Source organism: Odontesthes bonariensis, chromosome 17, assembly GCF_027942865.1.
Source record: "Odontesthes bonariensis isolate fOdoBon6 chromosome 17, fOdoBon6.hap1, whole genome shotgun sequence".
In the NCBI taxonomy this organism is placed as follows: Eukaryota; Metazoa; Chordata; class Actinopteri; order Atheriniformes; family Atherinopsidae; genus Odontesthes; species Odontesthes bonariensis.
Genome location: NC_134522.1, coordinates 2683273 through 2702127, shown reverse-complemented (window position 1 = coordinate 2702127; position 18855 = coordinate 2683273). Strand labels below are relative to the sequence as shown.

Here is an 18855-nt window from a genome sequence, read left to right as displayed (position 1 = left end):
TTTCCTGTTACCGCTCTGTCTGCAGTCTCTGTCTGCCCGGATAGTCTTAAAGCTGAGCAGAGAGCTGTTAGATCAGGGCTCCAAGCTCGTCCATTTTATCCACCAGTGATCTCATATTTCCCCTGATGGCCAAAAGAAGAAATGCTTTAAACTTCCTCCTCCTTTTCCTCCATTTTGTTCCTGCTCTGCATCCCAGACGTCTCCTCTCTAACTCATCTTGATTCGGGGTCTTATTCCAGGCATTACTTGGGCTTTGGAAAGCTCAGTCAGCTGCTCCAACAGGTTAACAGCAGAAGTTCTTCCAGCTGCTCAGAAACTGTGTTCTTTTGTTTTTTTTTTCTGTGTTTTCCAAGTAAAAAGCTGGAAAACTTTTTCTGACACAAACATCAGCCTTGTTCGGACCAAAGTTCAGTCATTTTTGGGGTTCTGCTTTGGGGTGACTTGGTTCCTGTTAAAGTTAGTTGTGGCACACTCGGTGCACATAAAACATCCGTTACGGTTACTTTACTGCTTTTAAATCGTTCACAGGTTTTCTTCAGGCTTTGTTTTCAGGATTTAAATCCTCCACACGCTTTAAATTAAGGAGGACGTCATCAGGCCAACACACTTCTGATCAACATTAACGGGCTGAAAACGTCGTTTTCCAGAAGAAAACTCGAAATAAAAAGGAGAAACCAGGCCTGAGGCAACGTGTTTTACGTAGCTGCGCGACGTCGCCAGGGAACGCGTCTCCATGGCAACGCGACACCAACGGACCAGCTAACGGCTGAGAGAAGAAGAGTTTTCTCAGGTTACGTTTTTTTCAGGTTAAAAACAAAGAGTTTTTACTTGAATATGTAATGCCCCCATTGTCTGTCATTATTATTATTTTTATTATTATTTATTTATTTATTTATTTATTCTCAATTTTCTCATCACTATATGGACACTTTAATTCTTACTAGAATAGAATAGAATAGAATAGAAAAATAGTTAATTTATCCCCCAATGGGGGAAATTCAAATTACTAGCATTACTACTATCATTATTACTGTTTTCCCTTTATTTATTTATTTAATTTATTGCATTGTTCATTTATTTAACTTTGCTATCTATGCTTATATGTGTTTTTTTCTCCTTTACAGCAGTATATGGGTGTTGTGGGATGGTGGGTTCTGTTTGTTAAAAAGAAAACAAATCCAATTCAAGATATTGTTTTTAAATGGATCTTACTTTGTGCTTTCTTGAATAAAAAATATACTTAAACAAAACAAAAACAAAGAGTTTGTAGGTTTTTTCAGGTTAAAAACAAAGAGTTTGTAGTTTTTTTTCAGGTTAAAAACAAAGAGAAACCAGGCCTGAGGCAACGTGTTTTACGTAGCTGCGCGACGTCGCCAGGGAGCGCGTCTCCATGGCAACGCCACACCAACGGACGAGCTAACGGCTGAGAGAAGAAGAGAAGATGGCGGAGAAAGTCGAGCAGTCTCCCAGGAGAGTTTTTCTCAACAACATCGACTCGTACTCATCCGGAAACATCGCGAAGGTGAGACCAGGCGCTGGTGACGTCTCCCGGCTTTGTTTTTGATGTTTTCTGTGCTAAATTTCATATTCACAAAAGTAAAATAATGCACAGGAAACCACTTTTTGACCTCTTCGTAATAGATGTAAAATTGTATCCTGACTCAATCTCGAATTCAATTCACAAAAAGGCTATAAAAACAATAAGTATTTGGAAAGACTATAACTTATTTTTTTAACTCGCATTTACTTGTGTATTTTATTTTTATTTTTTTCCTTTTTCCTTTTTTTCTCTTCTGTTCTAACAGTTTTCTATCGTTGTATTTTTTAACTATGTTCTTCTTTCATTTTAAATGTCTTTTGTTCATTACTGTACACTATTTCTTTCATGACTACTGTTACTGTGATATTGTGAAGATAAATAAAGTTTATTAAAAAATTAATTAATTAAAAAAAAATGTTGTTCAGTTTCTGTGTGAGAAGGTGACCGGGGCCCCTGCTGAGGAGGAGGAGGAGGAGGAGGAAGAGGAGGCGGCTCACCTGAGCGGAGGCGCAGCTTTCCAGGTGGTCGGGACCGTTTCTGAGCCATCCAATGAGGACAGGCCGCACGTGCTGGAGGAGTATCTGGTAGGTGAAGTGATCCGGAAAATGTCCGGAGAGGTGAGGCGGCACCGTGAGCATGAGCTTTGTTTTGTGTTTGGAAGCATCCGGACAGAGAGGAGCTGCTGTCTCAGCTGATGGGCTGTGACGTTGTGATCTATGACGTCACTCAGCACGCCGACCAGGTGGAGGAGGCCAGCTGGGCGGTCACAGGTGAGAAGGACCACCTGTAACCTGGCTCTGCCCTGCCCACACACGGTTTATACACGAGTCTGCACCTGGAAGCAGGACAAGTGTGGGAAATATTCGGTTTTTTTCAGGTTACAAACAGAGTTTGCAGGTTTTTAACCCTGCTGGTAATCTAAATGAACGACTCTGCAATGTGCTCAGGACTGAAGGGAAATAAAACCCGTCTGTTAGCAGCTGAACCCAAACAGCATCACATGAATGAGTCGCTTTAAAGGGATAATTCGGAGTAAAATGCACTTTAGATCAATTTACGGGATGTTGGGAGTACATACGTTGAGTTGACATCAAAATCATGTCATTCGGATGTGTTTTGAGAATTTCGATTTGACCGTTTTTAGCCAAAAGTCGTTAGCCTGGAAGTGACGGGGGCATCGAGTATCGCCGCTACAAAACACTATTTTTATACCTGTTCTACAGCTCCAAACAACATAACACTTACGTGGTAGTGAGTAGAGGGTCCCTAAAGCCAAACCGAAGTGTCCCGAGGTCTTCATGTGGTCGGATAGAGAGTCCAGAATGAATTTAATCAAGCCAGTACCTTTCCGGAAATGTGTCTGCTGCAGCTGCTGCTAAGACCGTGGTGAAGTTGGTTTGATATTGGATATTCGACAGATATTCACAATAAGGAAATAAGGTGTCTTTTTTTTCAAACCAATATCAAACCAACTTCACCACGGTCTTCAGCGGCAGCTGCAGCAGCAACATTTCCGGAAAGGTACTGGCTTGATTAAATTCATTCTGGACTCTATATCCGACCACATGAAGACCTCGGGACACTTCGGTTTGGCTTTAGGGACCCTCTACTCACTACCACGTAAGTGTTATGTTGTTTGGAGCTGTAGAAGAGGTATAAAAATAGCGTTTTGTAGCGGTGACATGATATGCCCCCGTCACCTCCAGGCTAACGACTTTTGGCTAAAAACGGTCAAATCGAAATTCTCAAAACACATCCGAATGACATGATTTAGATGTCAACTCAACGTATGTACTCCCAACATCCCGTAAATTGATCTAAAGTGCATTTTACTCCGAATTATCCCTTTAATTACACCCTGCTTCCAGATGCAGTTCCAGACCAACCCACCAAAGTGCTTTGAGAGCAGAACTTTAACCTTAAAGGGACAGTTCGCCTCTTTTAACATGAAGCTGTATGACATCCCATATCAGCAGCATCATTTCTGAACATCTTCTTACCCCCTGCTGCGTCCTGTGAGCAGAGTTCCAGCCTCGTTTTGGTGTTGATGAAGGTAGTCCGGCTAGTTGGCTGGGGTTTAAAAAATAAAGCGTTTTGCTTCTACTACTACTAATACTACTACTACTACTACTTCTTTATTTATAAAGCACTTTAAAACAACAGGGGCTGCGACAAAGTGCTGTACAGACGAAAATCAATAAACATGGAATAAATATGGAAAAGACAACAGAAACAATAAAACACGATAACAGAAGTAAGAGCAAAAGTCTCAACGTGTGTTAAAAGCCAAAGAATAAAAATGTGTCTTAAAATGAGTTTTAAAAGTGGACATTAAAGGGGCACTTCTGATATGTAACGGCAGATCGTTCCGTAGTTTGGGAGCGGCAACACTAAAAGCTCCGCCTCCTCTGAGTTTTAGTTTAGACCTCGGTACCTCCAGGAGCAGCTGATCAGCTGACCTGAGGCAACGAGGGGGAGAATATGGGAGAAGCAGCTCAGAGAGGTAAGATGGGGCAAAAACAAATAAAAGAATCTTAAAATGAACCCTAAAATGCACAGGCAGCCGGTGGAGAGAAGCCGGGATAGGGTTGATGTGCTCCCTCATCTCGACTCCGGTTAGAAGCCGAGCAGCAGCGTTCTGGACCAACTGGAGACGCCTGAGAGAAGACTGGCTGACTCCAAAGTAAAAAACAATATGTTCAACAGAGTAATACATTTGCATCACAAAATGGTTCTCCAGGAAAAAGTCAGACCTCACAATCTCTTGGCCCTATTTTCTCTCCCTTCGTATCACTGCCTGCTGTGCAGACCGAGCAGCAAACACCGTAACAGGCGCGGCTGTCGGCAGCCATGTCAAAAGAGGCGAACTGTCCCTTTAAGGAGAAGAAGCCTCACGTGGGGGCTGAAACATTCTCCTCTGGATCTGTGGACCCAGCTTCCTGAATGCTTCCTGAGGGCTCCGGCTAACGGCTGCTCTGGTTTTATTCTCAGCCCTCCACGATGAGATGAGCCGCTTCAGTAGGCCGAAGCTGTTCGTCCTCGTCTCCACGGTGATGACCTGGGCCTGCACCAAACCGGTCGACCCGGATGATCCGGAGCTGCCTCTCACTGACGAGATCTTCTGGAGAAGAAGGGCTCATCCCAACTTCGCACAGCAGCTGGAGCTGGAGAAGAGGGTGGTCAAACTGGGCAAAACGGTGGGTCCAACTTCCAGCTGTTTCACTCTGTGCCGCGGAGCCGTTCCCGTCTCATGGTGGTTGTTTTCAGAACCGAGCGCTGCTGTCCACGTACGTGGTGGCGTCCGGACTGCAGTACGGGATGGGAGAGCAGCTCTTCCACCACTTCTTCAAGGTGAGGTCTGAAGACCAGCAACCACCTCTTGTTTTAGCTCCGCTCCACAGTTACAGCAGATCCAGTTCAATATATATATATATATATATATATATATATATATATTATTTTTTTTAAATAATAAAAAAAAAAATTGGGGGCACTTTTGTGCCTTTAATGGAAAGTTCAGAGAGACAGGAAGCAGGGGGCAGAGAGAGGGGGAACAACATGCAGCACGGGGCGGTCCGATGTGGGACTTGAACCTGGCTTTTGTTTTGTAAAAGTCTGTTGCTCACAGGCTTTTATTTTGTAAAAGTCTGTTGCTCACAGGCTTTTATTTTGTAAAAGTCTGTTGCTCACAGGCTTTTATTTTGTAAAAGTCTGTTGCTCACAGGCTTTTATTTTGTAAAAGTCTGTTGCTCACAGGCTTTTATTTTGTAAAAGTCTGTCGCGCACAGGCTTTTATTTTGTAAAAGTCTGTCGCTCACAGGCTTTTATTTTGTAAAAGTCTTTCGCGCACAGGCTTTTATTTTGTAAAAGTCTGTTGCTCACAGGCTTTTATTCTGTAAAAGTCTGCTGCTGTCTGCTGTGGAACAGGAAAAGAAAGTAATCGGCGGATCCACCAAACATGGAGAAGGGTACGGAACTTTTACTCGGCCATTTTCATTTTAAAGTTCTTCCAGACGGCGGAGTCGACAGAACCAAAGTCATCTGTAAACTCTGCCAAGTTGAATTGTCTTCTCAGCGTAGTAGTTCCAGTCTAAAATATCACTTAAAGGCAAAACACACAACTGATAGCAGCAAGTCATTCAAGGAAACAGACAGTGGAGCGAGGCTTCTACATAAAAACTACAGAAAGATGCTGATGTTAAAAGTGTGTTTGCACAACAAATGTTATGGCACTTTCATTCATATGGCAGCACATTTAAAATAAAGCTAAATGCTAAAAGCTATACGCTACTTTTGGATTCATTTTTGGATTTTGCGCACAAATGCGATTAATCGTGAATAAAAGCGCTTCTGATTCCGATCTGCAGGAATCGTGGCTCGGACGGGCAGCTGAAGTCTCCGTGTTTGGAGGTGGAGACAACATCGTTCCCACCATTCACATCAGGGACCTGTCCAGGTGGGGCGCGCACACACCGTGCACGTGCTCGTTCTGGCGTGAATCTAAACTCCTCTGTCTTCCAGCGTGGTGCACAGCGTGATCGAACTCCGACCCGAGCCGTACTACCTGCTGGCCGTGGACTCCTCCCACAACAAGATGGAGGAAATCCTGCAGGTGAGGAACCTGTTGGATTGTGTTTCATCACCATGGCGACCTCTGACCTCTGACCTCTGAGCCGTTTGTCCTCCAGGCCGTCGCCGCCGCGCTGGGACCTGGAAAGATCCGGAAACGCCCGTTCGAGGAGGCCTTCCTCTCACAGGACATGAGTGTACGCTGACGCCATGTTTTTTAACCTGTGGGGTTCCACCAGGTTCAGTCCTGGGCCCATTAATAGTTCCTTTCTGCATTATTCAATCTGATGGTTTCCATGTGACAGGTGATGGAAATCGATTCGATGCTGGTCGACCTTCGGATGGAGGCCGTTCACATCAAGAAGCTCTTCTCCATCACCTGGCTGTGTGAGTTTGGTCTGGTGGAGAACATGGAGCTGGTGGTGGAGGAGTACCGGCAGAGCCGGGGGCTGCAGGTGGGAGCAGCGCACATCGCACTGAAGCTAACGCACTGAAGCTAACGCACTGAAGCCAACGCGCTGAAGCTAACACGCTAAAACAAACTCACTGAAGCTAACACACTGAAGCTAACACACTGAAGCTAACGCACTGAAGCTAACGCACTGAAACTAACGCACTGATGCTAACGCACTGAAGCTAACACACTGAAACTAACGCACTGAAGCTAACGCACTGAAGCTAACACGCTAAAACTAACTCACTGAAGCTAACGCACTGAAGCTAACACGCTAAAACTAACTCACTGAAGCTAACGCACTGAAGCTAACACGCTGAAGCTAACACGCTAAAACTAACTCACTGAAGCTAACGCACTGAAGCTAATGCACTGAAGCTAACGCACTGAAGCTAACACGCTGAAACTAACGCACTGAAGCTAACGCACTGAAGCTAACGCACTGAAGCTAACACGCTGAAACTAACGCACTGAAGCTAACGCACTGAAGCTAACGCACTGAAGCTAACACGCTGAAACTAACTCACTGAAGCTAACAAACTGAAGCTAATGCACTGAAGCTAACACACTGAAGCTAACGCACTGAAGCTAACGCACTGAAGCTGACGCACTGAAGCTAATGCACTGAAGCTAACACACTGAAGCTAATACACTGAAACTAACGCACTGAAACTAACACGCTGAAGCTAACACGCTAAAACTAACTCACTGAAGCTAACGCACTGAAGCTAACGCACTGAAGCTAACACACTGAATCTAACGCACTGAAGCTAACGCACTGAAGCTAACGCGCTGAAACTAACTCACTGAAGCTAACAAACTGAAGCTAACACACTGAAGCTAACGCGCTGAAACTAACTCACTGAAGCTAACAAACTGAAGCTAACACACTGAAGCTAACGCGCTGAAACTAACTCACTGAAGCTAACGCACTGAAGCTAACGCACTGAAGCTAATGCGCTGAAACTAACTCACTGAAGCTAACAAACTGAAGCTAACACGCTGATCTGTGTGTTGCATCGGTTCTCATGAGGTTGCATCCTCTGCAGCCCGTCCATTTGTGCGTTCTCGGTCCTCCGGCAGTCGGTAAGAGCACCATGTGCAGACAGATCTGCGAGCGCTACAAGCTCCACTACATCACGCTGACGGGCGCCGTCTCTGAGGCCATCGCCCAGCTGGTGAGCTGCCACATCACACGCAGGCCTGAATTCCATTTCCACCCATGTGGCTGCGGGTGTTTTCCCCGTTAACGCTCTTCCGTGTTTGTCCCTGCTGTCAGGAAGATGCTGTGAAGAACTCTGATCCAGATGTGGAGGACTCTGTGGAAGAGGCCCAGGAGCTGCTCAGCAGCCTGAAGGACAGTGGGGAGCACGACGGAGGTCTGTTCCACTGCTCCCACAGCAGAAACACGATTTAATTCAGTTCAATCAAACTTTATTCATCCCGGAAGGTAAATTATATCCCTGCAGTATGAATTATTATTAAAGATCAGCTGTTGTTACAGTTAACAAAATAAAGCTCGTCCATTTTATCCACCAGAGATCTCACATTTCCCACGATGATCAGGGGAAGAAATGCTTTAAACTTCCTCCTCCTTTTACTCCATGTTGTTCCTGCTCTGCATCCCAGACGTCTCCTCTCTAACTCGTCATGATTCGGGGTCTTAATCCAGGCATTACTTGGGCTTTGGAGAGCTCAGATAGCTGCTCTGACAGGCTGACAACCCTCGTGTTGCCGTTACGTGTCATTACAGCTGTAAAAAAGTTCACCCCTGCCTTTGTGTCAGTTAGATGGGTTAGAAGAGTTAAAGATAGACGATTCAATTAATAAAGATGGGTTAGGGTTAGGGTAGGTGGGTTACCCTAAACATCCATGGAAACGGACAACTCTAAAAGGAAGTTTACCACAAAGTTATAGAAAGTCTTCTTTTCTGCACTGAAAAAAACAACTCATAAGATTTACTTAAAAAACCCTTTGTAAGTATTTGCACTCAAATGATTTAAGTAATATTTAATGCTGCAATATCAAGTAACATTTACTTAATTACATCTAAGTTTTAAGTTATATTTATTTAAACAAATGAAGTAAACTCTACTTGTTTTTCATAAGCAGGAACATCATTTTACTCAAAATTTTAAGTAAATTTTATATATCTAGTATTTGCTGTTATGAAGTAACTTAGTAGATTTTAACGATACACTTTCAGAGGAAAGTTTATGTGGTATTTCTAGGTTTATGTACATACAACTATTAAACATTTAAATTGTATGAGGAAACCCAAGTAAAACTTCCTCTTCCCCCATAATTCATGTATTACGTTAATAAAATGTTTCATTTTACTTAAGAAGCTCTAGTTCTTACTGAATCTTAAAAATACAAGGTAGAAATTATGACAGTTACTCTAATAGAGTTTACTTCACCAAAAAGTCACTTTTTTCAGTGTATGTTTTTGACAGTAGTGACAGAGTGGAACCTTTGTTGTTTCTCACAGGAGTTTCAGAGGAGCAGCTGAAGGTGCTGAAGGATAAACTGATGTCCAACCCCTGCAGAAACCAGGGCTTTGTCCTCGATGATTTCCCCAGCACTTACGAACAGGCTAAAGAAGTGTTTGGTGGTGAGTCACCGGCAGAATGCTGCTGCACGGTCAGGACAAACAGACACTTTAAGGCTTGTGTTTTACTTCCTCCTCAGATGAAGAACAGGACGCAGCGACCCCACGCAGCAGGAGGAGGATGCCAGGTAATCATCACGCTGCTTTATCTTTATTTTTAGTTAATTCCATCATCAGTTTCAGCTGCCTAAACATGTCCGTACAACACAGGACAATGTTTTAAAAAATTAACACTGAGAACCGGTTCCCAGTGTTTCAATTCCTTGGAATCGTTTGGCGATTTTGCAAACGATTCCCTTATCGATTTCAGTGGGCGCGAATGATGTCACCACGCAACGTTGCGTGGCGAGTCCAGCGCAGCCAGCAGCCAACAGTAAACATGGCGCCCAAGCGGTACAAACGCTCGAAAGTTTGGTTACACATCCCTAAAAAAGACGACAACAGGGCAACTTGCAAAGTGAATATTTCACCAAAGGGAGGAAATACTACCAACATGCAATAACTATGAATGAATGATTAACGTCGGTGAATCTGAACCCAGCAACGTTAGCAACGTTAGCATGTCCTCGGCTAACACTGCAGGTAACTAACTAACAAACAGTGCCTATCATGTTAGCACCATTTGCCTCATTGTAAAAGCTGCTGTTAGTAACGGTTAAGGTTAAATGAATGCCTTCTCAGGCATTACATTTAGATGAAATCATGAGACAGAGCCTGACTGGCTCAGAGCCAGAGGCTGGTGGTACTACCCCCAGTTCACCTCTACCTCCAGCTTCTCCTTTCACCAGAGCAGGAAGAGTTAAATTACCCAGGCCAGGATAGACCAATGTGGACCTCACCGTTGTTGGGTTTGTGAGGTCATGACTCGTGTTACTTCTAAACTAAACAAAGTTGATGCTAATCGACCGGTTTGTTGTCCTTTTTCTCCAAATGAGAATCGATAAGGGAACCGACAAAGAACCGAATCGTTAAGCAGAATCGCAAATGTAATTGGAATCGTAAAAAAATCTTATCAATTCCCATCCCTACAGATGTGAGAGTAAATTTATACCTAATTTAGCTTAAATTAATCAATTTTTGCATTTTCTTGTGATTAGTTTCATGTAAGATTGCGTTTTTCTGTAAAGTATAAAAGAAAATTTCAAGACGAAACCCCAGTTTTCACCCAAAAATAGATGTTTAATTTACTGCCTGTCATTTGTAGAGATCATCATATATTAATGATTTTGCGTACAAATGCGATTAATCGTAATTAATCAGGGAAATCATGTGACTAATTAAAGATTTGAATCGCTGCCCAGCCCTAATAAAAAGTGACTCTGGATCCAGGACTGTTAGGCCTTTATTCTCCGGTCCTGTTGCATCTCACTCTGGGATCATTGTCTCTCCGCCCTCGTTACGCTCCTTCGGCCATGTTTTTCCACACTTTGTAACAGACTTCCTGCCCTGTGCTCGCAGACTTTGTGCTGTGTCTCGACGCGCCGGACGACCTCCTGACGGATCGAGTGATGGAGCTGCCCGAGCGGGTGGTGCAGGAGCAGGACTACGAGCCGGAGCTGTTCCTGAGGCGGCTGGCCGCCCACAGGGAGATCAACGCGTGGGAGGAAACGGCGGTCAGCTTCTTCATAGAGCAGGACGTCGCCCCTCTGCACCTGGGTAACCCACCGTTAAGTCCTGCTGCCCCTCAGCACCGTCACCGTCACGTTGCTGACGGAGCTGTTTCTCATCCACCCAGAGGTCACCGGCAGCCACGAGCCCGGCTGCTCGCTGCTCATGCAGAAGGTCTTCGACAGCGTGGGCCCCCCCAGGACCTACAGCCCCACCCGTCAGGAGGTGGAGGAGCAGGAGAGGAGCGAGGCCGAGGAGAGGAGGAGGGCGGAGGAGAGGGAGAAGGTGGAGCAGCAGAAGGAGGAGGAGAAGGAGGCCAGGAGCAGGGCTGAACGCTGGGAGGAGTGGGTAGGTGGAGGAGGAGTGGGTAGGTGGAGGCAGGAGTGGGTAGATGGAGGAGGAGTGGGTAGGTGGAGGAGGAGTGGGTAGATGGAGGAGGAGTGGGTAGGTGGAGGAGGAGTGGGTAGGTGGAGGAGTGGGTAGGTGGAGGAGGAGTGGGTAGGTGGAGGCAGGAGCGGGTAGGTGGAGGAGGAGTGGGTAGATGGAGGAGGAGTGGGTAGGTGGAGGAGGAGTGGGTAGGTGGAGGAGTGGGTAGGTGGAGGAGGAGTGGGTAGGTGGAGGCAGGAGCGGGTAGGTGGAGGAGGAGCGGGTAGGTGGAGGCAGGAGTGGGTAGGTGGAGTAGGAGTGGGTAGGTGGAAGAGGAGTGGGTAGGTGGAGGCAGGAGTGGGTAGGTGGAGGAGGAGTGGGTAGGTGGAGGCAGGAGTGGGTAGGTGGAGGCAGGAGTGGGTAGGAGGAGGAGGAGTGGGTAGGTGGAGGTAGAAGTGGGTAGGTGGAGGCAGGAGTGGGTAGGTGGAGGAGGAGTGGGTAGGTGGAGGCAGGAGTGGGTAGGTGGAGGAGGAGTGGGTAGGTGGAGGCAGGAGTGGGTAGGAGGAGGAGGAGTGGGTAGGTGGAGGTAGAAGTGGGTAGGTGGAGGCAGGAGTTCCCGTTTACCTGCTCAGCTTAACTTCCTGTTTCCTTGTTGGCAGGCTCATCTTAACTTCCTGTTTCCTTGTTATCAGGCTCAGCTTAACTTCCTGTTTCCTTGTTATCAGGCTCAGCTTAACTTCCTGTTTCCTTGTTGTCAGGCTCAGCTTAACTTCCTGTTTCCTTGTTATCAGGCTCAGCTTAACTTCCTGTTTCCTTGTTATCAGGCTCAGCTTAACTTCCTGTTTCCTTGTTGGCAGACTCAGCTTAACTTCCTGTTTCCTTGTTGGCAGGCTCAGCTTAACTTCCTGTTTCCTTGTTGGCAGGCTCAGCTTAACTTCCTGTTTCCTTGTTGTCAGGCTCAGCTTAACTTCCTGTTTCCTTGTTGTCAGGCTCAGCTTAACTTCCTGTTTCCTTGTTGGCAGGCTCAGCTTAACTTCCTGTTTCCTTGTTGGCAGGCTCAGCTTAACTTCCTGTTTCCTTGTTGTCAGGCTCAGCTTAACTTCCTGTTTCCTTGTTGGCAGGCTCAGCTTAACTTCCTGTTCCCTTGTTATCAGGCTCAGCTTAACTTCCTGTTTCCTTGTTGGCAGGCTCAGCTTAACTTCCTGTTTCCTTGTTGGCAGGCTCAGCTTAACTTCCTGTTTCCTTGTTATCAGGCTCTGCTTAACTTCCTGTTTCCTTGTTATCAGGCTCAGCTTAACTTCCTGTTTCCTTGTTTCAGGCTCAGCTTAACTTCCTGTTTCCTTGTTGTTAGGCTCAGCTTAACTTCCTGTTTCCTTGTTGGCAGGCTCAGCTTAACTTCCTGTTTCCTTGTTGGCAGGCTCAGCTTAACTTCCTGTTTCCTTGTTGGCAGGCTCAGCTTAACTTCCTGTTTCCTTGTTATCAGGCTCAGCTTAACTTCCTGTTTCCTTGTTGGCAGGCTCAGCTTAACTTCCTGTTTCCTTGTTGGCAGGCTCAGCTTAACTTCCTGTTTCCTTGTTGACAGGCTCAGCTTAACTTCCTGTTTCCTTGTTGTCAGGCTCAGCTTAACTTCCTGTTTCCTTGTTGGCAGGCTCAGCTTAACTTCCTGTTTCCTTGTTATCAGGCTCAGCTTAACTTCCTGTTTCCTTGTTGGCAGGCTCAGCTTAACTTCCTGTTTCCTTGTTGGCAGGCTCAGCTTAACTTCCTGTTTCCTTGTTGGCAGGCTCAGCTTAACTTCCTGTTTCCTTGTTGTCAGGCTCAGCTTAACTTCCTGTTTCCTTGTTATCAGGCTCAGCTTAACTTCCTGTTTCCTTGTTGGCAGGCTCAGCTTAACTTCCTGTTTCCTTATTATCAGGCTCAGCTTAACTTCCTGTTTCCTTGTTATCAGGCTCAGCTTAACTTCCTGTTTCCTTGTTGGCAGGCTCAGCTTAACTTCCTGTTTCCTTGTTGGCAGGCTCAGCTTAACTTCCTGTTTCCTTGTTGGCAGGCTCAGCTTAACTTCCTGTTTCCTTGTTGGCAGACTCAGCTTAACTTCCTGTTTCCTTGTTATCAGGCTCAGCTTAACTTCCTGTTTCCTTGTTGGCAGGCTCAGCTTAACTTCCTGTTTCCTTGTTAGCAGGCTCAGCTTAACTTCCTGTTTCCTTGTTGTCAGGCTCAGCTTAACTTACTGTTTCCTTGTTGTCAGGCTCAGCTTAACTTCCTGTTTCCTTGTTGGCAGGCTCAGCTTAACTTCCTGTTTCCTTGTTGGCAGGCTCAGCTTAACTTCATGTTTCCTTGTTGGCAGGCTCAGAGTTTGCAGCAGGCTCAGCTTAACTTCCTGTTTCCTTGTTGGCAGGCTCAGCTTAACTTCCTGTTTCCTTGTTATCAGGCTCAGCTTAACTTCCTGTTTCCTTGTTGGCAGGCTCAGCTTAACTTCCTGTTTCCTTGTTGGCAGGCTCAGCTTAACTTCCTGTTTCCTTGTTATCAGGCTCAGCTTAACTTCCTGTTTCCTTGTTGGCAGGCTCAGCTTAACTTCCTGTTTCCTTGTTGGCAGGCTCAGCTTAACTTCCTGTTTCCTTGTTGTCAGGCTCAGCTTAACTTCCTGTTTCCTTGTTATCAGGCTCAGCTTAACTTCCTGTTTCCTTGTTGACAGGCTCAGCTTAACTTCCTGTTTCCTTGTTGACAGGCTCAGCTTAACTTCCTGTTTCCTTGTTGACAGGCTCAGCTTAACTTCCTGTTTCCTTGTTGACAGGCTCAGCTTAACTTCCTGTTTCCTTGTTGTCAGGCTCAGCTTAACTTCCTGTTTCCTTGTTGGCAGGCTCAGCTTAACTTCCTGTTTCCTTGTTGGCTGGCTCAGCTTAACTTCCTGTTTCCTTGTTGGCAGGCTCAGCTTAACTTCCTGTTTCCTTGTTATCAGGCTCAGCTTAACTTCCTGTTTCCTTGTTGGCAGGCTCAGCTTAACTTCCTGTTTCCTTGTTGGCTGGCTCAGCTTAACTTCCTATTTCCTTGTTGGCAGGCTCAGCTTAACTTCCTGTTTCCTTGTTGTCAGGCTCAGCTTAACTTCCTGTTTCCTTGTTGACAGGCTCAGCTTAACTTCCTGTTTCCTTGTTGTCAGGCTCAGCTTAACTTCCTGTTTCCTTGTTGACAGGCTCAGCTTAACTTCCTGTTTCCTTGTTGGCAGGCTCAGCTTAACTTCCTGTTTCCTTGTTATCAGGCTCAGCTTAACTTCCTGTTTCCTTGTTGGCAGGCTCAGCTTAACTTCCTGTTTCCTTGTTGGCAGGCTCAGCTTAACTTCCTGTTTCCTTGTTGGCAGGCTCAGCTTAACTTCCTGTTTCCTTGTTGGCAGGCTCAGCTTAACTTCCTGTTTCCTTGTTGGCAGGCTCAGCTTAACTTCTTGTTTCCTTGTTGTCAGGCTCAGCTTAACTTCCTGTTTCCTTGTTATCAGGCTCAGCTTAACTTCCTGTTTCCTTGTTGACAGGCTCAGCTTAACTTCCTGTTTCCTTGTTGTCAGGCTCAGCTTAACTTCCTGTTTCCTTGTTATCAGGCTCAGCTTAACTTCCTGTTTCCTTGTTATCAGGCTCAGCTTAACTTCCTGTTTCCTTGTTGACAGGCTCAGCTTAACTTTCTGTTTCCTTGTTGGCAGGCTCAGCTTAACTTCCTGTTTCCTTGTTATCAGGCTCTGCTTAACTTCCTGTTTCCTTGTTGACAGGCTCATTTTAACTTCCTGTTTCCTTGTTGTCAGGCTCAGCTTAACTTCCTGTTTCCTTGTTGTCAGGCTCAGCTTAACTTCCTGTTTCCTTGTTGTCAGGCTCAGCTTAACTTCCTGTTTCCTTGTTGACAGGCTCATTTTAACTTCCTGTTTCCTTGTTGTCAGGCTCAGCTTAACTTCCTGTTTCCTTGTTGGCAGGCTCAGCTTAACTTCCTGTTCCCTTGTTGGCAGGCTCAGCTTAACTTCCTGTTTCCTTGTTGGCAGGCTCAGCTTAACTTCCTGTTTCCTTGTTGTCAGGCTCAGCTTAACTTCCTGTTTCCTTGTTGGCAGGCTCAGCTTAACTTCCTGTTTCCTTGTTGGCAGGCTCAGCTTAACTTCCTGTTTCCTTGTTGGCAGGCTCAGCTTAACTTCCTGTTCCCTTGTTGGCAGGCTCAGCTTAACTTCCTGTTTCCTTGTTGGCAGGCTCAGCTTAACTTCCTGTTTCCTTGTTGGCAGGCTCAGCTTAACTTCCTGTTTCCTTGTTATCAGGCTCAGCTTAACTTCCTGTTTCCTTGTTGGCAGGCTCAGCTTAACTTCCTGTTTCCTTGTTGGCAGGCTCAGCTTAACTTCCTGTTTCCTTGTTGGCAGGCTCAGCTTAACTTCCTGTTTCCTTGTTGTCAGGCTCAGCTTAACTTCCTGTTTCCTTGTTATCAGGCTCAGCTTAACTTCCTGTTTCCTTGTTGGCAGGCTCAGCTTAACTTCCTGTTTCCTTATTATCAGGCTCAGCTTAACTTCCTGTTTCCTTGTTATCAGGCTCAGCTTAACTTCCTGTTTCCTTGTTGGCAGGCTCAGCTTAACTTCCTGTTTCCTTGTTGGCAGGCTCAGCTTAACTTCCTGTTTCCTTGTTGGCAGGCTCAGCTTAACTTCCTGTTTCCTTGTTGGCAGGCTCAGCTTAACTTCCTGTTCCCTTGTTGGCAGGCTCAGCTTAACTTCCTGTTTCCTTGTTGGCAGGCTCAGCTTAACTTCCTGTTCCCTTGTTGGCAGGCTCAGCTTAACTTCCTGTTCCCTTGTTGGCAGGCTCAGCTTAACTTCCTGTTTCCTTGTTGGCAGGCTCAGCTTAACTTCCTGTTTTCTTGTTGGCAGGCTCAGCTTAACTTCCTGTTTCCCTGTTGGCAGGCTCAGCTTAACTTCCTGTTTCCTTGTTGGCAGGCTCAGAGTTTGCAGCAGGCTCAGCAGCAGCAGGATCAGCAGCTGGAGGAGCTGGCCGCCCCCATGAGGAGCTACCTGATGGAGCAGGTCATGCCCACGCTGGTCCAGGGTCTGACCCAGTGCTGCAGGACTCAGCCACCGGACCCCGTGGACTTCCTGGTACTGGACTCTCCGCAGCTCATCCCCGGGGGCTTCGGGGTTTTGGTCCTAACGATGTTTTCTGGCTTCTCGTTGCAGGCGGAGTTCCTGCTGGAGAACAACACCTTTGACTTCCCACGGAAGTGATGCAGAGTAACACAAAGCTTCTCTGGATATTAAACTCATTACACGCAGCTTCCCTGTCTCAAAGCGTCCCTCAGGTCATGCTGGGATGTTTATTCGGTCTGATCTGGAAGTGTCCCATCCCGCCGCCGCTCGGCTCGTGCTCCCGTGTGCTGGCCGTTACTTAAAAACAGCCCAAAAAGTGCGTCTGCAGCCAGGAGCTCATTAGCAAGTTAATTTACTTAATGAACTCCAGAGCAGACGCGCTCGGCTCGTAATTGCTCCGATTTGGCTTCAGATATCAGGAAGTATGGATGTTAGCGGTTCCCTCATGTTGCCTCTCACAGATCCAAAGTGTTCATAATTTGCTGTCACACAACACCGAATCATTTGGTTTTAGTTTAATCACTGCACGGGGAAATTAGCTGAGTTTATGGAATAACAAACACAACACTGGAGTTCCTCTCACTGAACACAGCCTCACAGTTTCCTCCGTTAGAGGCTGAAGCCACAGAAGCAGCTGGTTCTGGTTCTGCTTCAGGCCCGGTCAGCCCAGAGGTCCGTTCCATGAAGGGAGGTAACTTAACCTCTCACTCAGTTTCCGTAGTAACTAGGGCTGGGCAACGATTAAAATGTTTAATCTAATTAATCACATGATTTCCCTGATTAATCACGATTAATCACATTTGTACGCAGAATCCAAAAATGAATCCAAAAGTAGTGTATAGCTTTTAGCATTTAGCTTTATTTTAAATGTGCTGCCATATGAATGAAAGTGCCATAACATTTGTTGTGCAAACACACTTTTAACATCAGCATCTTTCTGTAGTTTTTATGTAGAAGCCTCGCTCCACTGTCTGTTTCCTTGAATGACTTGCTGCTATCAGTTGTGTGTTTTGCCTTTAAGTGATATTTTAGACTGGAACTACTACGCTGAGAAGACAATTCAACTTGGCAGAGTTTACAGATGACTTTGGTTCTGTCGACTCCGCCGTCTGGAAGAACTTTAACATGAAAATGGCCGAGTAAAAGTTCCGTACCCTTCTCCATGTTTGGTGGATCCGCCGATTACTTTCTTTTCCTGTTCCACAGCAGACAGCAGCAGACTTTTACAAAATAAAAGCCTGTGAGCGACAGTCTTTTACAAAATAAAAGACTGTGAGCGACAGTCTTTTACAAAATAAAAGCCTGTGAGCAACAGACTTTTACAAAATAAAAGCCTGTGAGCAGCAGACTTTTACAAAATAAAAGCCTGTGAGCAACAGACTTTTACAGAATAAAAGCCTGTGAGCAGCAGACTTTTACAAAATAAAAGCCTGTGAGCAGCAGACTTTTACAAAATAAAAGCCTGTGAGCAACAGACTTTTACAAAATAAAAGCCTGTGAGCAACAGACTTTTACAAAATAAAAGACTGTGAGCGACAGTCTTTTACAAAATAAAAGCCTGTGAGCAGCAGACTTTTACAAAATAAAAGCCTGTGAGCGACAGACTTTTACAAAATAAAAGACTGTGAGCGACAGTCTTTTACAAAATAAAAGCCTGTGAGCAGCAGACTTTTACAAAATAAAAGCCTGTGAGCAACAGACTTTTACAAAATAAAAGCCTGTGAGCAGCAGACTTTTACAAAATAAAAGCCTGTGAGCAACAGACTTTTACAAAATAAAAGCCTGTGAGCAGCAGACTTTTACAAAATAAAAGCCTGTGAGCAACAGACTTTTACAGAATAAAAGCCTGTGAGCGACAGACTTTTACAAAATAAAAGCCTGTGAGCAACAGACTTTTACAAAATAAAAGCCTGTGAGCAAAATACTTTTACAATAATAAAATAAATTAAAAATAAATAATGATAATTAAAAAAACTGCGTTAATGCGCGATAAAATATTTATCGGCGTTAAATAATTAACGAGTTAACTCGCCCAGCCCCAGTTTTAACATTTAATTTTTTCTCCTGAAAAGTTGGAATAATTTAATTCTGCTGAGCTCTGTAACTGTGTTGCAAGGCGCTTCTTCTTCTTCTTCTTCTTCTTCTTCTCCTCCTCTGTAAAGCGTAGCTGCTGCATCACCGATGACACTTGGACGGATAAGATTCAGTCTTAAAATAGCGGCAGATGTTTGTGAACCTGAGTCCAACTGAGCCGGAGCCGTTGGTCTGATCCACAGCAGCTGCATCAATCTGCCGGTTCAACGGCGGCCTTCCACCACCAGGTGTCAGCCTCAGACCATCTATCTGATGGTGGGGAGGGGATTCCTTTCTGTTTATTCAGAATAAATGTCCATCAGCCTGCAGGTCAGAGAGGCTTTCACTCTGTGGACAGCTTCATGAGGTCCGAACCGACCATCCTGAATGTTTCAACATCATTTCTCTTTCATTTCAAATCAAATCAAAATCAAATCAAATTTATTTGTAGCACATTTCATGTACAAAACAATTCAAAGTACTTTACATAAAATAAAAGCATTGCAGCAGGGAGTGGAAGAATTAAAAGAATTCTAAAAAAGAATTAAAAGAAT

At 45.3% G+C, this 18855-nt stretch overlaps 1 protein-coding gene across 1 annotated transcript; it reads left to right on the top strand.

Annotated features, from left to right (window-relative positions):
* Positions 1–1433: 1433 nt before the first annotated feature.
* Positions 1434–17094, top strand: ak7b (adenylate kinase 7b). The gene is made up of 17 exons (XM_075447788.1): positions 1434–1522; positions 1966–2124; positions 2202–2310; positions 4532–4737; positions 4808–4891; positions 5908–5996; positions 6062–6152; positions 6229–6306; positions 6415–6564; positions 7613–7741; positions 7843–7942; positions 9055–9177; positions 9255–9302; positions 10633–10830; positions 10910–11130; positions 16082–16240; positions 16319–17094. Exons 1-17 carry the CDS (start codon positions 1442–1444, stop codon positions 16364–16366), a joined length of 2073 nt encoding a protein of 690 aa, XP_075303903.1. The 5' UTR covers positions 1434–1441; the 3' UTR covers positions 16367–17094.
* The last annotated feature ends 1761 nt before the right edge of the window (positions 17095–18855 follow it).

What these genes read in the sequence shown, in the direction of transcription:
- ak7b (XM_075447788.1), top strand. Translation starts at nt 1,442, where the DNA reads ATGGCGGAGAAAGTCGAGCAGTCTCCCAGGAGAGTTTTTCTCAACAAC. An exon ending in TCCTCTCACAGGACATGAGT is followed by an intron (nt 6,307 to 6,414) that starts GTACGCTGACGC and finishes TCCATGTGACAG; the next exon opens with GTGATGGAAATCGATTCGAT. An exon ending in CTGAGGCCATCGCCCAGCTG is followed by an intron (nt 7,742 to 7,842) that starts GTGAGCTGCCAC and finishes CCCTGCTGTCAG; the next exon opens with GAAGATGCTGTGAAGAACTC.